Consider the following 19,973-nt stretch of genomic DNA (forward strand, 5'->3'; position numbering starts at 1 on the left):
ACACGATTCCCTTTGAAATGCAAATAATGCGGCGATCGGACTGTTAAATTTCTTGATGGTTAAGCTATTACCAGGAACCTCTGGAAGGCAAGCTTGGAACAAAAAAAAAAAAGTAACCAAGTTATGCTGAAAGCGAAGAGGTATTAGAGAATCAATCAACAAAAGCCATAGAATGGTAAAGAAAAATAAAGTATCAGCGAGGACAAAGTCGGTACTTGTTGTATTTTATTATTGACAAATTTGTTTATTTGCACTATTGATAGCAGACAAAGCTATTGAAGTATATTATTTAATTCCACGTTAAAAGCCAAATACTGATTATCAAGAGCTTACGGGAAGATGATGTAGTATTGCGAATTATTATATGGTATAGAAGCATATCCGGGCGATTCAACCATTGAGAGGTGGATAAACTTCCTTAACAACAGCACCAGCTTCAGCAGTCAGGACCAGAATACTGAGCTTATCAATCTTATCCAGCATCAGCGTCCTCAAATCACCGTCGTTCCTTCTTCCTATAAGATTATTACCTTCTGTAACGCTAACATAGTCAAAGACACCATTCAAACCGGTGTAGCCGTCTTTCCAGAAATGGACTTGCTTTCCTTCCTTTAAGCGGGCATATACCTTAACATAAGCTCCCATCATCGGTCTCTTTGTTTCCTTATTGATGACACGAACCACTCCGAACGCTTCAGAAACATGTGCGTAGATGTTGTTTGCATAATACACTTGACGACGTTTTAATGAGCCATAGGATACTTCCACAAAAACATTCTTATTACCGCCTTCGAATGGTATTTTAAGCGTATGTAAGGAATGAATCTGACCAACGCCAATCATATCGTATCTATCTTCCTCGTGACCATCTTCCTCGTCTTCAGCTTGATCTTCAGGTATGTCAATCACAGTACATTTACTAGGTTTGATCCATAGGAAGTTGTTCTCATTCTTGCGGGCAGATCCATGATTCATGAAAGGATTATTGGAAAACATCACTTCAATGTCCATTTCATAGTATTTAATTTGAACTGACTTCACGTGAGCATTGTATTGGATCAATAATTGGCGCTGACGTTCATCAATCTCTAATTCCAAAATGGGTTCTTCAGATCGGACACGTTCATTGTTCAAATTTGCTTGCGAAGAAATAGCTAAATAGCCCTGCTCCACCTCACAAACAAAGTTGTATAAATCCGTAAAACGTTGACGCCATTGCAGTACACCAAAGTTGCCCATGTATTGTTTTGCTATATCTTTTACAGATTTGAGATCGAGCGTCTGTATGTCCATGGTTGTAGGAACACAAGTCTTCAAATAAGCACCGAGGTAGTCGTATTGAACTTTAACGTCCTCCGCAGCATTTTCAGGCTGAATACAAGCATATACACTGCGCGCCTCACCTACTCGATCTTGAAGTAACAGATAAAGTGTCAACATCAATGAGTCGGCTGCAGAAATGGCAGTTGATTTCTGTGTCAAGTATTCAAGGAATCTATTGTATTGTGCATAAAATTGTTGATTGAGGATTTCATGTGATGTTGGCTTTAACGGGTGAATACGCGCATGAAGCATGGGATAATAATCCAAAGTTCCGAGCTTGTTTTGATAGTCCTCCTCCTCATAAATAGAAGCGCTTGAAGTGCTCACAATTGGTGACTCGAAGATGTAGCCTGTTCGATTGAGTAAGTAGCTCGATTCAAACAAAAGCAATTCACGGAGCACATCAGTAAATTGATGCAAGATGCCATATTGCCAAAGATCTCGACGATACATATATCGGCTACGTAAACTGTCAATAATTTGTCGAGCAGACTCTTTATCTGTCATTCTCCACTGAAGTAAACCGAGGTCCAATTTATCCAATTTACTATACGAGTCTAAGAATGACAAAACGCTCGGCAGTGAGCCGTATTTAGCGATAGAAGCCCATGACATACTGTTCGGTGTTGCTATAACTTCTTCAGACCGTTGGGGCGACTTTACTTCAATATCGAAGCCATGTACCATTCGCAAAAGATCATCTCCGCTAACAGTCGACACAGTGACAGGTGGAATATGGTAGTGTCCAGTTTCAGGGAAGTAAAACGTGCTCATCACTTCATGCCAAGTGGAGTAAGCTTCAATGGAAACCGTTTTAGATTTGCAATAGTCCGCGATCTGCGTAGGAATTGAACCAGAAGGTATTTGAACAGTAACTTGACAGGTGATAGATTTAGAGGAAGCGTTGCTAATGATCAAGTGGTTACCATACTCCAGCAGAGGTTCAAAAGCTGTTTGTAAGGGGTTCAACTTGATACATTCGTTTGAGTCAATAGGCACATTTTCTTCTACAATGAAAAACTCTTGCCCAATCATCAGACTTTGATTACCATCGGCAGTGCTCTCTTCCTCCATTTGTTTCAAGCTTCTGTAGAAAACAATCACGGGGTGTTTGAATGTAGAGATTGATACAGTAGTCTTCTCTTCAGTTTTGTCGACTTTGTTCGTCACCATTTCAGCCTTCCAGTCAGTTTCAGAAGCAAATGGCAGATCCATCAAGCTTAAAACGTAAAGGATTTCAGCGACACTGTCCAAACTGTACATGAAAGACTCTGACAAAAATAGATTGCTCTGTTCTGTTACGTTCTTCTGAGCATGATATTCCAAATAATCAATCCAGAATTGTTTAACAGCGGTGACTTTATTGTTATCATCGTAGAATCCCGTTTCCTTGTACTCGGTAGTGGATTTCATATACGTATAAGAGATCTTTTTCTGTTGTTCTTTGGCTTTTTCCCTTAACAATAACTCTGCTTGTTTCACTTCTTCTTCATCATCTCCATCTTCAGCTTCAAAGACTACTGCTTCTGATGAGGGAGAAGTGAAGGAAGCAGAAGAAGCAATATTCGCGGAACGAGATTGTCCAAATAAAGCCCTAGCTCCAGGAGCAGTTGGGGCTGGAGGAGGAGGAGGCTGCGGTTGGGAAAAGGCCAATGAGGCCGACCCAAAAGCATAACTAGTAGGTTGAGACATGTGGACAACGTTCTTTGTTCGACTCACGTTAGTGTTGAGTAAGGTTGCTTCATCAAGGCTTTGAGCATTTTCATAATCGGATTGTACATCCGTGAGGTCATCAGGCGCCTTGGGTCCTCCGTGAGCAAGGATGGAGTCAAATATAGCATCAGCTCTCTCCTCAAAATGCCTGTCGTCCATGATACCCTTGAAGAACTTTGAAATACTAGTACAGATCGTCTCTGATCCAATCGAAGAAGCTAGTAAAGCTTTTTCTGCAATACTAAGCTGATTGATCTGATGGATGTTCTGGCAATATTCAGTCAGATCTTCATCGATCAAGTATTTATCCATGAAGGACTTTTGAACCTTGCTCTATTATAACAGATGCTTTGTCAACTTCTACTCTATATAAGCACTTGTAATTGTTTGGTCTAGGGATATATTATTACCTTCAAAGCGGGCTTTACCCATTTTTCAAAGAACGAGTAATCCTTCTTCTTGAGCCACAGATTGAATTCATGACAAACATGTTTTTCATGCAGCGATAACTTTTCGTCAACGGATAATAATGACCAGTTGCGCAAGAAGTAGAACTTATCTATAAAAAGTTCGCCTACATCTGAAATATTCTTCACGATATCAAATAATTTTTCAAAGCTGTCGATTACTTCATATTCATGTGTTTGAAGCAGCAACCTTTCATTCGGTATCAGTTTGAAGATGGTTTTGGAGCGAATAAGAGGTTTATTGTTGGTAGATGGCTGACGAAGATCCTTGGTCTTCAGACTGGTATTAGGGCTTTCAAGTACTTGCAGCTGATAGAGACTTTGCTGACCCGAAATGATCAAAACTCGGAGAAGGCGAGCATCAATGCCCAGTAGACTACGGTCGATAGTAATCTTACCTGTATTCCGGTCTACAGGAACTATCAAAACGGGAGACTGATGACTCAAAAAATTCAGACTGTTATCAAAGCGATTGTAATCACCGCCATCAACACCGCAAAGGTACATAGCATTTGGCTCATAACCGTAAGACATCTGAACCGCTTCAGGTGTGGCACTGGCGGTCATTCTATTCTTTAATGTCGCTCCCTTTTCGAGGTATCGCTCTTTTGTAACTGTGTCAGCATTTTTCTAAGAGTAGAATTGGCATTTCGTTAAAATTAATTTCTTCATCTTAATGTATCAAAACTCTTAGTTACTTAGCAGCAATTTTTTTTTACCTTGGGGTACATTAGCAAAGAAGGCTTACTGAGATTATTTCCTACCCACTTTTCAGCTCTTGAACGATTGAGTATATATTGATATTCTTCACTGATACGTTTATCATCCAAACAAATATTTCGTGTAGATATCATGTTGGCGCGACAGTTGTCATTTGCTGAAAGACGGCTCATAGGTTGAATCATGTTACTATCTCGCTGAAGACGCCAGCTTTCGTTTGTAGGGGGTACAAACGTCGTAGCTGTAACAACGGCAAATGTATGTGGTGAAAAGTGATCCAACTGAATATCAACTGAGTTATCGCTGATGGTTGTTGCTTGGATATGTAAAGGAGTTCTCAATGCGCTACTATACTGGCCGTAAACGGTTTCATTCAAAAGCCATTTCGACCAAAGCTTAGAGAAAGATACAGACGACTGGATGACTGTACATTTTACGCTATTCACAGCGGTTGTTGTTGAAGGAATGTAGAAGATGTAGCTTCCTTCAGGAAGCCCATCAACTTCAAGATAGTCACGTCCTTTTTTAATATAGCTCGTCATATTCTTCACTAGAAACCTACAATGCAAGACAATTTAACGTATACGTATGTTTGTATTAAACTAGTGAAAAAGTTATTGGTCAGTTCCTGGAGTTACTTACTGTTGAGCGCCTGTTTCATGCAGTGAATACAAACAGTCAGGGTATGAAGTCACGCAAGATAGTTTGAAAGCAGTGTTTGCTGGTACACATATGTCGATAGGTAGCTGTTGCTTAGAGCTATCCGTCAAATCCCACACCTTAAATATGTTATGCGAATCTGTGCAAGTTATGGTTTGTATATGTGCGAGTTCACCAAGGTAAATGGCTCCAAAAGCATCGGTTTTCAGATAGGCGTTGATTGGCTCACTCACGAATTCATGCTTCAACCGTATAGATACTTCATGATTTTTCTTACTCTCGCCATTCTTTCCTAGGACACGAAGAATGTATTTGTTATCCTTAAGCTGTTCAAGGTTGAAACTACCTGCAAGTCCACTGGTTTTTGAAGCAGAGTCAAAGTGAATCTGATGATGGCATTTTAAATCTTGCATTTTCCCGCTCAGCGTTTTGATGCTTGCTTTCAAGGTAAACTCAAGAAGAGCCACTACAATAACCGATGCAAAAAAGTGGTTAATAAAGCAGCGGGAACAATGTTTAAGCAACATGCATATTGACATACATTGGTTAGGTACCGCAAAATCAAATGAGATACAATTGAAATCAGTAATAGCCTGCTGGCATTTCATACTATTTTTTACACCAGTAATAGTGCTGCTATCTACAGTCAGAGTTATTTCTTTTTCCAAAAGATTGAGTGGAATAATAACACCATTCAAACGCAAATCAGGAACCGTGACAACCGTCGCGCTTTTGTTGGGATAGACCATTTCATTATTCAGATAAAACTTGGCATCAAAATCATACTGTTCGGTAAGATGGTAAATCGAAGCTGGTTCACTGAAGTTATCTGCACAGGAGATCAGAATAACCTTACTACGCTTTGGGTTTTCGGCGTTTGTTAAATATGGTATCAGTATATCACCAGTTTCCTTATCAGCCTACAACAAAAGAAAAAAAAAATGTTTTCAACAAAAGTAAGTATATAGTGGCACGGTAAAACGAATGTCAATGTGTTTTATTGCTACACGTACTTCGTAATACTGATTGTTGTACCAAATTTTTGCTTCTTTAAGACAATTATTCTCTTCATCAATAAGCTTGAACAAATGGCCTGCAGCAGTAGACTGTTCCATTTTACGAAGATAGCCTTTTTGTACAATACTTCGACATTGATGCTGGCCACCAACAAATTCAATAACCCACATACCGCGCCCTTTAAAGACATCAGATGCTAAACCATTGGGTCCAAATTCGAATAAAGAAGACTTGACATGGATGGCAGGCTCATCAGAAAGGTCAATGTCCTTTTCAAAGTTTGGACATAAGCCGTCCAGGTTGATCTTTTTAGAATCTTCGAGCTCAGCATTCTCATCATCGTTGCTGTGCAAGCGCCAGTATTCTTCAGTTTCAATTTGATATACACGAATGGATAGACGGGGAATATTTTTGCTTCTCAGTCTTAACTCAATGTTGTCTGAAGGTTTTCTCTTAACAGAAGCGTATAATGTCGATGGAGTGAAAGAAATATAAGATTCGTTGACTAAAGCTTCATAGCGACGCTGGCCTAGAGTATTAATATACTGCTCTACACCAATATTTGATTTTGCTGTAGTCAACATGAGTTCAGCATACAAAGGCTTCAAGAAATCATGGTAATCTCCAAAGGAACCTAAAGTGTCTATAGACATAGTCAATTTATCCTGCTCGATCAAACCAGCAAGATACTCTCGCAGGACCGACTTTCTGTCGCTGGCCGGTATTGAGCTACTTCCTAATAGTGGAATGACTATAGGATCACTGTTCTCAGCGGTGTTACTGAAGGGGCTTCCGAGATTGTTGTTACTGTTATTGGCAAATGCATTTCCAAACAGATTACGGGACGGAACTGGTGACACAGATGCGGACGCTGAAGACGTTATAGTTAAATAACTTAAAATTCATTAAGATTTTGTAAGCGTTAGTAAATAACAAACAATAAAAATCTTATTTATCTACTTAATCCTTACTCTAGCAATGCTTCTTCGTTAAATTCTCTTCTCACAAGGCTCATACGAAGTGTGTGAAATTTGACTGCAAGCTTAAGTTCAACATATGCAGACGGTAATTGTCCAACAAAAATGTCTAAGCGATCCAAGTAGTTTCGCAAAACGTTGTCTTCATCATCCCAAAAGCTAATGTTTACACTGACATCATCAAATTCAGCAGGAGCGAGCTTATTTAGATAGGCCGTAACGAAATGCTTGTGCGAAAAAACAATGTGGGAGATTTCATGAATGAGATAATCCATTTGCTGGAGACTAAAATTGTAAAATGGTAGTTCTTCCAACTTCCAATTGTTTAAGGTTGTGTTTTCATGCTGTAGCTTCCATAGTTTTGTTAAATAATGCATGATGTCTGTGCCAAATACTTGTTCTGAGGTAGGACAACAATCAAACACTTTCTTTAGCAGAATCACTTGCTGTTCATTATTTAGCGTATCCCAAATAGAACGAAGATGTGGAAAAGCGAATGGTTCTATATCAAGATAATCGTTGGGTCTGGCTTGCTTTAACTTTTTTGTGACCAATTCAAGTCCATCAATAATACATGAATTTAATTTGGAGGGATGATTGGAAGTAGAAGTGTCGGAACATGCTGTTAATTGACTTTCAATGCTGTCACTTGTTTCAAAAGTGGATAAATCAAGCTGGAGTTCTTTTTTGATGAAATCTGTAGAAGTCTTCGTATCAAAAGGATAAATAAGAAGATGAAAGCGCGTATTAAGCTCGCCGAATTGTTTGTTCTTGGTAATGAATTTTTTCAGCAGATCCCTCATTGATGCTGCTAGTTCCGCCTCAGTTTCAGTAGCCATACGTGGTCTTTCAGGGACACTTTCCTTCATGACCTCGTCATAAATTTTTTGAAGCAGAATCAACCCTTCATAATATCGAGCTTCATCGGTATTAGGTGTTGTTACTTTCTTTAAAATATGCTCCCTATCCTTGATAGGTGCAATTGCAAAGCTCTCCTTAAGAGTCGAGACGAAAGGCATCAATTCAAGAGTGTTAAATTAAAAGATAAGGAAGAAAAAGAACAGAGAGTTTTAAAAAAAGCTTGCTCTCAAATTGCACCTTATTTATATATGTCATAAATTGCTCAGCAAGACAACTTGCTGCGACGCATCGGCTTTAGATGCGAAAATAGGCTGCTTAGAATTTAGCCTTCCGTGTATCCGTCCGTTTGTTTAGAGTTTAACTTAGCCTTGTGAAATGTGACCAAAAAATACCATAATTGCAGCTTAGGCAGCACTTCAGTCTAACCCTCGAATGATTTATTTATCTAACGTGCTACTCTGTATGAGTAGCTGTATTTATCATTTTGAAAGCGCTGAGAATAATGAGAAGCAAACCTGTGTTCACACTACTATGATGAAAATCCGTTCACTTCGTTTAGCTGGCTTGATAAAATCTGGACAGTTATGTAATTTTGATTGTTAAAAAGAACAGAATAGAAGGTAATTGTTGAACTCAGTCTGTCGTTTACATACAATTTTTTTTTTTAATCCAAAATTTTCTGTGGTCACTTCTCTTATTCTTCCAAACGTGTTTGTTTGTACTTTAACTAAATGTCGAACTGGAATCAGAACGCATCTGAATATTCTGATGAAGATGAATACAGTGATGATTCAGAATACGATGAAGTTGAGTTAGCAGCTTGGGGTGATCAGACCGTTACAAAGGATGGCACAACCAACATCAACGTGAGCGCACAAGGTTGGGAATCGCTCATCGATCCTTCTGTTAAAATAAAACCAGGCGGCATTGGTAGTGGTCAGCTTCACCGCAAAGGTAAAAACTTTATTCCTGTTGACGAGCAAGAAATTATCAACAGACGTTTGGGTCTTCCAGTACCTGGTAGCTCAGGGAAGAAGAAGAAGAAGGGAAAAGGCAAATCAAAGTCTGCGCCAAACACTACACCAAGATCTACTCCTGGGCCCTTTTCTTCTAGAGGACCCCCTTCAAGGGCTTCGCAATCACCCAGACTTGTTCCACCCTCATCCTCTGCATATCGTGTTAGACAACCTCCAGCTTCTGGTCCCTGGGCTTCCGGTCAACTAGCGGAAACACCTTTCTGGCAAGCTCCTGCCGCAAATGCCTCTACAGGCACTTATGCATCCAAATACGCAAGTCCTCCACCACCGGTAAACAGTGCACCAGTATCTACTATGCAACCTACTGCAAATCACAATCAATGGTCTGCCTTTGATACTCGTACAACATCCGCTCAAGGACAGTATCAACCAGCTCAGCCGCAACAACCAGCTCAACCTCAACAACCAGCTCAGCCTCAATACCAACCTCAACTTCAGACTCAATATCAACCTGCTCCACAACCTCAAACTTCAACTGGATTTATTAGAACATCTGCTGGATCTGCAGCTTCTAAATGGGCTACTCCTACGGCCACTCAAGAAGTTCGTCGTCCCCCCGTACAATCTTTACAACAGCCACTTCAACCTCAACAATACCAACAGCCTCCAGCTCAGCAACAACATCAACCGGTTACAGTTCATCATAGATTGGATACACCATGCATAAATTTCAATATCGAATTGACACCTGGTGTTACAGCTAAATTAGCTGTCTATGAAAATGACAATGCTATGGAAGTTGTTAATAGCTTTGAAAGGGATCATCATTTGAATATGTCTGAAGATGCTAAGCAAAAGTTTGCTGCCAAAGTGGAAGGCTTATTACAACAATATAGAAGACACTAGTTTACCTAAATTGATGTTATATCTATAATCCCTTAGCATACTATGCTTATAAATTCAGAATGCAAAAGGCACATCTTATCATAGTGCTTCAATTTGTTATTTATCTGGTTCATGAAACGATGGTTTAGTCTGTGTATACACGGAATAGAATAATTTGTGTAGATCACTTTTGTATTTAATAAAGTCAATATGGTCGTTTTTTGTAAGGGTTGCTTTCGCAGTTAGGGTAGAAGAAGGAAGAGAAAGGATATTGATTGCCTTAATTGATACTAAATCATCGCTTCTATTCTGCATTATGTATTGAAAGATTTTAGCATCTTCTTCTGAATCAAAATGCAAATAACCAAAGCTATCAAAAAGCTATGTAAGCGCAAAGAATCGATGTGCATTTCGATTTTCAGTAATTATTGCATGCATTTTACTTCTCGTTCCTTGATTTTTTAAAGTGAGTGTATGAACAAAGTGGCAAGTCTAATGATTCAAGCCTCTTTTCAATATCTTTTTCGAGATCATCGCGTTTTAAATCTGCAATCAGGACTTGCTGTTTGGGATTACGACAACATTGCGGTTCCATTTACGTTGAAGCAAGAAATTGAGAAGGATAGCACAAAAGAGAGAGATAGAATTTTCTTGGTTCGCTGTGTCTCCTCGTAATACCCATTCCCTGATAAGGTAGTGGGCGATTTCAAATACAGAGTAGCGGCGCCGGTAGGCATCATAGTAATATCCATTATGGTAGTACCATATGGAGCAAAATCTGAAGAAGAATTGGCTAGCATACTGAAGGGACAGCAAGAGTTTAATATACATATGAGATTTAGAGAACAAGGACGGTTATAGCATGTTTTTTAATGCAGTATATACGCTTACAAAAAGATTTAGCTCTCTTCTTCGAAATTGTTAGAGGAAGACTTCATGTACCTTTTAATCATGTAGTCCCATTCCTAGACAAGGATTAGAATAAGCAAAAGACCCTTCGAAAGATCAATATAATTTACGCATTTTCAAGTCGACTGAAAAAGCTTCGAAATTAGCAAATTTTGGAATAACAAATTAAGTACTAAACTAAAACATTGCCTAGGTGGAAAACTCTGTAAAACTATTTTTTCGGATTTCATGGCTAGGAAGGTTCATGAGTTAATGAAAAATCAAAATTTCAGATACCATTGTAAAGACCCACACTTCGGAAAAGATCGTTGAACGACTGTCTATGTAAAACTATGCTAATTCCAGACAAAGTTACGAATAACCTAACAAGTATAGAAGCTGCCTTTAAGAACGCTGGTCAACTACTATAAATAGCTCTCTTGATTGTTCGATATGCTCATTCCAAATTTTTCAGCGGCAACTATTGTGATTTGAGTATGCTGACTTACTAAAACGGGGAATAAGTCTAAACTGTGGAGGCCTTACATCAGCGAAGCGTTGTAGCGGAATATGAAAGTATTGCAGCAAAAATGCTTATCCTGAACGTTGACATGGTTGTACAAACTATTCACGACAAATGATAACGTGTATAAGACGCGCTTGAGTATCAATTAATACTTCTATGTTTTCGCGAATTGCCTGCAGTTTTTTTATTAGGATTAGGGGATGGAAAATTTGTATATAAAACTGGTCAAATTTTTCCCTTTTCTTCTTCTTCTTTCTCCCTCTGAAATCCAAATCAACTGAAACATTCAAATCAGAAAATGCCTATGTTTGTATATAAGAGAGGTACCTGAGCGTTGATAATTCTGGCTATACATCTCAGTGAACTTATAGATTTCGTTCTGTTTTTAGATGGTAGGAAAGAGAGAGTTGCTTTTGACAAGGTAATTGATTTTGAACTTCTCGCGAGTTCCATCGTGCCAAATACTCATCCCCACAATCCTGATGTGCTGCGAAATCTTAGATCACCGCTAGAATCAACAAATTGTGCTATGGTCTTGACATGAACTATGTAGATCCGGTTGCTGTCACTCAAAAAGTAAATTGAATAATTATCAAATGTAGTCTTCTTGGTGATGTCTGGTCTAATAATTGCATTGTAGGTTATTTCTGGTGTTTATCCAGGGGTCACTACCGTCGAATTAGATAATTTGGCTGCGGAGACAGCAGCCTATATGACCACAACTCATCCTGATTATGCTATCTTAGCGGCTCGTATTGCCATTTCCAATCTTCATAAGGAAACTAAAAAAGTCTTCTCTCAAGTTGTTGAAGACCTATACACATATGTCAACCCAAAAACAAACAAGCACTCTCCAATGGTAGCGGAGGATTTTTACAAGACTGTTCTGGCCAATGCCGATCGGTTGAACTCTGCCATCATTTATGATCGTGATTTCAACTATAACTTCTTTGGTTTTAAGACTTTAGAGCGCTCCTACTTGCTTAAGATCAATGGTAAAGTTGCGGAGCGACCTCAGCATTTGATTATGCGAGTGGCTGTTGGTATACACAAGGAAGATATCGATGCTGCAATCGAAACCTACAATTTAATGTCTGAGCGTTATTTTACACATGCCAGCCCGACTCTCTTTAATGCCGGCACTCCCCGTCCTCAATTGTCCTCTTGCTTCTTACTGACTATGAAAGAAGATTCAATTGAAGGCATTTATGAGACATTGAAAATTTGCGCTCAAATCTCCAAGACTGCCGGTGGTATTGGTCTGAACATCCATAATATTCGCGCAAGTGGTTCTTATATTGCTGGTACCAACGGATACTCCAACGGCTTATTGCCAATGTTGCGTGTTTTCAATAATACGGCTCGCTATGTAGACCAAGGAGGCAATAAGCGTCCCGGTGCCTTTGCTATGTACCTTGAACCATGGCATGCTGATGTTTTCACCTTTTTGGACTTGCGTAAAAACGTTGGTAAAGATGAGATCAGAGCCCGCGATCTTTTTTATGCTCTCTGGATACCCGATTTATTTATGGAACGTGTACGTGATAATGGTGAATGGTCTTTATTCTGCCCTAATGAAGCTCCTGGTCTCTGTGAGGTTTGGGGCGAAGAGTTCAACGCACTGTATGAAAAATATGAACGTGAAGGTAGAGCAAGAGAAACGATCAAAGCACAAAAACTTTGGTACGCTATTTTAGAAGCCCAAACCGAAACTGGAAACCCTTTTATGCTTTATAAGGATGCATGTAATAGAAAGAGCAATCAACAAAATCTCGGCACCATCAAATGTAGCAATCTTTGTACAGAAATTGTCGAGTATTCGAGTCCTGATGAAGTTGCTGTATGTAATTTAGCTTCTATTGCGCTTCCTACTTTTGTTAATAACCGCGAAACATACGATTTTCAACGACTTCACGACGTAACCAAAGTTATCACTAGAAACCTGAACAAAATCATTGATATCAATTATTATCCGGTTATTGAAGCTGAACGCTCAAATAAGAGACATCGTCCCATTGGTCTCGGTGTACAAGGCTTAGCAGATACTTTTATGTTGATGAAGTACGCCTTTGACTCACCTGAAGCTAAACAATTGAATACGCAAATATTTGAAACCATCTATCATGCTGCACTAGAGGCCTCTAATGAACTGGCTAAGGAACTAGGACATTACGAAACTTATCCTGGCAGTCCTGCATCAAAAGGAATCTTACAATATGACATGTGGAATGTTACTCCCTCTTCACTCTGGGATTGGACAGCTCTGAAGGAGAAAATTGCTCAGTATGGTCTTCGCAACTCTCTTTTGCTTGCCCCAATGCCTACTGCCTCCACATCTCAAATCCTAGGTTTCAACGAATGTTTTGAGCCCTATACATCTAATTTATATACCCGTCGCGTACTTGCTGGTGAGTTCCAAATTGTTAACCCTTGGCTACTGAAAGATTTGGTTGAAATGGGTTTATGGAATGAAAATGTGAAGAATATGATTATGCAAGATAATGGCTCCATCCAAAGGATTCCTGATATTCCACAAAACCTCAGGAGTATTTACAAGACTGTCTGGGAAATAAGTCAGCGTACATTAATTGATATGGCAGCAGATCGTGGTGCTTTCATAGACCAGAGTCAAAGTTTGAACATTTTTATTGCCGAACCCAATTTTGGCAAGCTGACAAGTATGCATTTCTACGGTTGGCAAAAGGGTCTCAAAACTGGTATGTATTATCTGCGTACAAGACCTGCTGTGGATGCTATTAAGTTCACTGTTGATCAACTTTCTTTACGTGAATACCGTAAAAAGAAGACTACAGAGGAAAATGAAGCCGATATGGTTTGCTCCATTGATAACAAGGATGCTTGTGTCAGTTGCAGTGGCTAAATTTTTTCGAAATTCTTTTTTTTTTTGCATCTGTTTCTTGCCTTTTCTATAACAAACTACATTATATAATTATCAAATTCGAAATCTTTTGAATATTTGTTTTTTATTTTTATCAAGCTGTTTAGCCAATGTATATATCTATTTATAATCCTCCTTTCTTATCAATAAAACAAAGTCAATCGCAATTATAGATAAGCGTATTTCAATTGAGGAAACTAAAAGAGAACCCTGTATCAAAGTTTGTGGTATATGTTGAACGAGATTATTTATCTAAAAGTATGAATCTGCCTGCCTCTCCGTAATATTTGTATCCAATCCTGGTGTACAAATTATCGTCTTTATCCTTGTCCTTATTTACAAACAATGTAATAAAGCCAAACGATTTTAGTAGAATCTCGCTTGTCATTGTAACGCAAGCCTCGGCATAACCTTTATGCCTATATTTAGGTGGCGTGTAGACATAACCCAAGGAGCAACTGTATTTTAGAGGCCGCAAACGTCGAGCCATACAGACAGGCGTTCCTTCAATACATAACAGATATGCTTCTTTTAAGTCTAGCATACTTGTGCATAGATCGTTAATCGCAGCAGATTTAGTGTTGCTTTCTTGAAATGCATCACAGAGAAATGCCGAGATCCAACTCTTCATTAGCATTAAATCACTTTTTGTCGCGAGTCTTAGTTCAGTTGCATTGGTCATGGCTAGTTCTCTTGCACGCTTGGACCAAATAATGTTGTCGCTGGTTATTCTGTAACTCCAAACAGGATGCTTCTGTTGGAAGCGTATATGTCGGTGAACGCTATGTTTTTCGATAGCGCGTTTGACTGTTTGTAGTACAGGTTGATATGCATGAATTTCTTGAATTGAGATATCACTGGTGTTGAGTAAATGTTCTATAAGCAAGTTGATGGCGTCAAGTTTGGTTTCATCACAAACGTTCGATGCATAGAGGCAATCTTGATCTTTGGCTAATAAGGCAAATATCAATTGCTGTTCCTTAGTTTCATTGCTGTTGCTCCAAACAGCACCGCAATAATAGGGTTTATTGCTGTGATTGTCACGTATTTGGTAAGACATTGTCAAGAGTAATGCATTTTTGATCTCCTCCTCATGTAAAGAAGACTGTGTTTCTGCTAGGAATTCATTGATGTTTTTATACTGCTTTAGGTGAAACTTTGATGGTGAAGGCATGTATTTTCGAGGGGAAAAGAGAAAAAGTTCATTGAAAATGGATTTCAATTTGATTTTTAGCCTATGCTGAGTTTTTCGGTAATGAAAGATAATGGTTGCATGACAATATTTACGGTCTAAAACTGTCCTCAAACAACTAGGACTTTCAGTTATCTATTTACGTTAATCGTATAGTGGAAGGTAAGCTGCTGTTGGGATAGTTTATGGATGAGATCAAATTGATATTTTCGCTAATATGGCTAATCATTGAATACTTAAGCATCATGAATGCTGGCCACTGTTCTTGCTTTGTAAATAACAACATTACAGATATGCTCACGTGAAAACAATTCTCTGCTCAATCAAAGCGCTGATCACTAAGCTTAGTAAACTCTACTGCTTACTTCCAATAATGCCGCCCAAACACTCCAGAGGAGTTGGTAATACGTATTATCATAATGTCAAATTGGCAATTATATTTCTAGCACATAATTTTCAAGCATCATGAACCTGTTGAACTGCGGTTGCTTATTGATGGTGACATTACTTTCTTCCGACCCTTAACGCTATTCCATATTGTTACTGATCAGGATTGCGCTACAATAGGTTGAATAGCTTACACGCCAGAATTAAAGTTTGCTTTCACGTTGAAGATCATATATCGCAAATGTATCAAATTTAAGGGATAAAGAAAGCCGATGATGCAGGAACATATAACTTTTTAAAACAAAGATTGGTCTTTTTTTTTCGCTTTCCTATTTTTGCTATTTGCTCAACTTTTGGCACCTATTGACGTTGAGGCGTTTTGAGACAAACGATCACAGCAAACACTGATGGTGTTAAGATCCAACTTTTAAAAAATTAATAGTCGACTCATCATAAAGCATTGATTTTACAGAATTCAATTTTGGTAGCGAGGACGAAATTGTTGCTACAGCCTTCAGAAGCATTATTGAAGTGTACCTAATTTTTGATAAGATGGGCATCGCATTAAACAAAGTCGTTTTTTCGAGAAAGCAAAGCCCGAGATTAAATCCCGACTGTGTACCAATAATGATTTTATGAGGGCTGTTGTTCCTTCTTCTTTCTTTGAAACAGTTTGCATTTCTTCGCAAACGCTTCATCTTATCGTACTGTCATATACACTTATACCTAATTACACCAGTAACGGTTTAATACATACAGCTGCTGCTTAGATTCAAAGCATACACAAACACATACGATGGAAGTGTCAGATTACATCTCCAGTGCTAAAACGTTTGCTGAAAAAGCAGCCAAACTTTCACAAAAAGTGTCCATGGGATTAGTAGAGAACGCGAAAGAGTTTGGGTTTCCTGGTGGCGACTCGAGTGCTCAATATTTTGATACGTCAGAAGAAAAGTTGCGTAACATTAAGAGGCAGTTAGATTCCAAAAACGATCGAGAAAAGTTAGATGGCCTGAAAAGACTCATCGCTGTAAGAAGACGACGACCAAGAACTTTGCTTTGTTTCGTAGAAAAGCAATTGCCATATTAATCCTCCCCATCTTTGGACTTTATAGATGATTTCGAAAGGAAGGGATGTATCTGAATTCTTCCCTGACGTGGTTAAGAATGTAGTATCGCAGAATATCGAAATCCGTAAACTAGTATATATCTTCTTATTACGATATGCAGAACAGGAACCGGATCTAGCATTGCTATCTATCAACTCTTTTCAGAAAGACCTCAGTGACAAGAATCAAATTATTCGTGCTATGGCTTTACGAGTCATGAGTGGTATTCGTGTTCCTGTTATCAGCCCTATTGTTCTACTTGGCATCAAGAAGTGCGTGACAGATCCAAGTCCTTATGTACGAAAAACAGCTGCTCACGCTATTCCCAAATGTTACAGGTAAATTCCTCTCGTGTATAGCTTATATAATCCAGCATTTTAATATAGAAATGACCGTTGTTTGTATCTGTATGATATAGTCTTGATGACAGTCAGAAAGAGGCTTTGATTGAGGTTATTGCTACATTGTTGAAGGATAGATCCAGTATTGTAATAGGCAGTACAATTATGGCGTTCAATGAAGTTTGTCCAAACCGTTTTGATTTGATCCATCCTTGTTATCGAAAATTATGCTCTATGTTAGGTGATTGTGATGAATGGGGGCAAATGTCAATTTTGGGTGTTTTGTTACGATATGGCCGAAGTCAATTTTTAAACCCCAACCCTAATGTAAGTACTATAAGAGAGGTTTCATTGACAAAAACTTTATTGGATTTCTTCATGGTCCACTGACACTTCCATACAATTAGGGTGAGGATGTATCTCGTTCTGCGCCGAAGCAAAAAACAACCAACAGCAGTAATAATTACAAATCATTTTATTCGAGTAGTTCATCAGAAGAGGATGATGAAGATGGACAAAAGGTAGACGATATAATCGATTTGGACCCAGACCATGAATTACTGTTGAAAAGTTGCACACCCTTGCTACAAAGCCGAAACAGTGGAGTTGTGCTTGCAGTAGCAAAACTATTCTATTATTTAGCACCTGCAATCGATGCTCTAAAGATAGAAAAACCACTTGTGAGATTGTTAAGAACACATCGTGAATTAGCCTATGTAGTTTTGACAAATATTGCAACAATGGCATTGAAGAGACCAGTAAGGGCATTATTTGTGTGTTCACTTTTACATTTTGCTTGCTGTTACGCTTACGAGAAAATCATTTACCATGACCTATATAGTATTTGTTCGAATCCTCACTTCAACACTTTTTTACTCAATCAAATGAACCTGTGTTTATTCGTGATACCAAATTGGATATTTTGACTACAATTGCAACAAAAGATAATATACACACATTACTGCAAGAACTACAGGTGAGAGAATATCATATTAGTGCTGATGGACGAGGGGTCATTCATTGTAACGGAATCCTTTCATTATTAGCAATATATCAAGAGTCCCAACAAAGATTTTGTAGCTGCAACTATTCAGGCCATTGGGCGGTGCGCTTCTACGGTACCTACTGCCGCAGATCAATGTCTCCGTTTACTTTTGAAATTGCTACATAGCAAGAATGGTAAAAGCTAATGAAGACAACACAAAGATTGATAGTTTCGATATCATATGGAATAATAACTCTTTCCTTACTGTCTTTATGATAGAACTTGTCGTTGCAGAATCAGTTTTAGTTCTGACAAGATTGTTGCACACTCCTTTAGAATCGCGACAGAAACCGGTCATTGCACTTATGAAATTGTTGGACACGGTGAAAGCGCCGAAGGCAAGGGCAAATATATATTGGTTAATGGGACAATATGCTGAAATGCTACCCAAGGTTGGACCTGATGTTATACGTCAAGCTGCTAAAAACTTTGTCCAAGAGGTAAAAAGAAGAAAACGGGGAGAAATTAGCAAAAGTGTATGATTTTTTGAAATTGAACTTTTTTCGTCGTATAAACTCTATAGGAAAATGTTACCAAATTACAAATTCTAACTCTATCAGTAAAATTGGTTTGCTTAAATCCCACCCACACTATTCTCAACCGCATCAACCAATATTTACTTAATTTAGCGAGATACGATACGGATTACGATGTTAGAGATCGAGCTCGATTCTTACGTGCTTTGACGATACCCGAAAACAGCAATAATCAGTTGTCTGATGGGCTTTTACAAATCCGGCAAAATCTAAAAAAGATTCTACTCTCGCCTTATAAGACAACTGTCAGCACTGAAGCTACACCCTTATTTGACGCTGCAGCAGCCTCAGAATACACCATTGGATCCCTTTCGTTATTAGCTAACCAACCCTTGCCTGGTTATGAACCGATACCCGATTTCCCCGAGGGCGAACAGCCTGATTCCACTGTACGTGATGTGGAAGAATTAGAGGGCTGGAGTGGTAGTAGAACAACAGTGGTGGAATCGGGATTCGGCAGTGATAATTATCGTGATAGCAGAGGCCGTTATCCATCCACTGCCTTATCCGGTGTAGAAGCAATGGGAAGTTCGTCTCTTTATTCGCCTTCGATGTATAAAAAGGGCAAGAATAATGATTATGATCTGGATGCATTCTACGACGAAAGTAGCGATGAGGATGCCGAGGAAGTAGCATCAACTGAGGAAGAAAGTGACGAAGATGAAACAACGACAGACGAAGACGTGTCTGAAGAAGAAGAGGAGGAGGAGGAAGAGGGGAGCAGCGAAGAAGAATATACCAGTAACAGTGATGAAGAAGAGTCATCTGAATCAGATGGTTCACAACGCTATTCAGTGTCTAAAAGGAAGTAAAAAGTTATAATCTTTGTACAATAAAATCAACAGTACTGTATATAGTGCACAATTTGAATAATCGCAGTAATCATCATTGGACCCTGTAATTTGTCTGGAATGAAAGAATCATTCTAGATCCCTTACTTTTTTTTTTGATATATTAGTATTTCGTTTGCCGATAGTTTTCTTTGCGTGATTGACGCGATTCTGACCAATTCACTCTCTACAAAAATTCTGCTAGGCTTTCCGTTTCTTGACGTTTTCATTTAATTAATGAAGACCGATATGTTCAAGATCAAAAATTTTCGAAATTGCTCATGTATAGCCTTCTTCTTTTTAGTTGTTCGAGATTTAAGCTAAATCAATTCTTAACGAAAGACTTTAATAGGAACTTTCGTCATAAAAGAATAATGAATAAAGCAATTCATTGTTTGACTTTTTGCAAAATTTTGGGGGGTCCTATTAAATAATGGGCATTGGAAAAACTGGGCAAAAAAACGAAAAAAAAAAAAAAAAAATAGAAAAATAAAGCTTCATTAATCTTTACCACACGATTCTCCTAAAATGTTATAGAATACTATAGCTACTATGTCATAATACAATTATCTTATCGATTCAGAAACTCTTCAATTTTCGTGTAAAATGACCCTTTGCTT

At 38.5% G+C, this 19,973-nt stretch overlaps 5 protein-coding genes across 5 annotated transcripts; 3 read left to right on the forward strand and 2 right to left on the reverse strand.

The window, feature by feature from the left end:
* Positions 1-390: 390 nt before the first annotated feature.
* Positions 391-7,896, reverse strand: BDF20DRAFT_910548 (uncharacterized protein; the record flags this gene model as incomplete). Its single annotated transcript, XM_053083717.1, has 7 exons — positions 391-3,369; positions 3,447-4,133; positions 4,223-4,781; positions 4,866-5,349; positions 5,425-5,803; positions 5,897-6,794; positions 6,872-7,896. 7 exons carry the CDS (start codon positions 7,894-7,896, stop codon positions 391-393), a joined length of 7,011 nt encoding a protein of 2,336 aa, XP_052939366.1.
* A 573-nt stretch (positions 7,897-8,469) lies between these two features.
* Positions 8,470-9,621, forward strand: BDF20DRAFT_910549 (uncharacterized protein; the record flags this gene model as incomplete). Its single annotated transcript, XM_053083718.1, has 1 exon — positions 8,470-9,621. One exon carries the CDS (start codon positions 8,470-8,472, stop codon positions 9,619-9,621), a length of 1,152 nt encoding a protein of 383 aa, XP_052939367.1.
* A 1,933-nt stretch (positions 9,622-11,554) lies between these two features.
* Positions 11,555-13,895, forward strand: BDF20DRAFT_832885 (ribonucleoside-diphosphate reductase large chain; the record flags this gene model as incomplete). Its single annotated transcript, XM_053078583.1, has 2 exons — positions 11,555-11,590; positions 11,655-13,895. 2 exons carry the CDS (start codon positions 11,555-11,557, stop codon positions 13,893-13,895), a joined length of 2,277 nt encoding a protein of 758 aa, XP_052939368.1.
* Positions 13,896-14,157: 262 nt separating this feature from the next.
* BDF20DRAFT_832886 (uncharacterized protein) lies at positions 14,158-15,087 on the reverse strand (the record flags this gene model as incomplete). Its single annotated transcript, XM_053078584.1, has 1 exon — positions 14,158-15,087. One exon carries the CDS (start codon positions 15,085-15,087, stop codon positions 14,158-14,160), a length of 930 nt encoding a protein of 309 aa, XP_052939369.1.
* A 1,201-nt stretch (positions 15,088-16,288) lies between these two features.
* BDF20DRAFT_910552 (adaptin N terminal region-domain-containing protein) lies at positions 16,289-19,335 on the forward strand (the record flags this gene model as incomplete). The annotated part of the gene is made up of 8 exons (XM_053083719.1): positions 16,289-16,522; positions 16,608-16,939; positions 17,020-17,269; positions 17,350-17,700; positions 17,784-17,918; positions 17,989-18,121; positions 18,207-18,427; positions 18,511-19,335. 8 exons carry the CDS (start codon positions 16,289-16,291, stop codon positions 19,333-19,335), a joined length of 2,481 nt encoding a protein of 826 aa, XP_052939370.1.
* Between the last annotated feature and the right edge of the window lie 638 nt (positions 19,336-19,973).

Source organism: Mycotypha africana (genome assembly GCF_025528875.1).
Source record: "Mycotypha africana strain NRRL 2978 chromosome Unknown BDF20scaffold_2, whole genome shotgun sequence".
Lineage (NCBI taxonomy): Eukaryota > Fungi > Mucoromycota > Mucoromycetes > Mucorales > Mycotyphaceae > Mycotypha > Mycotypha africana.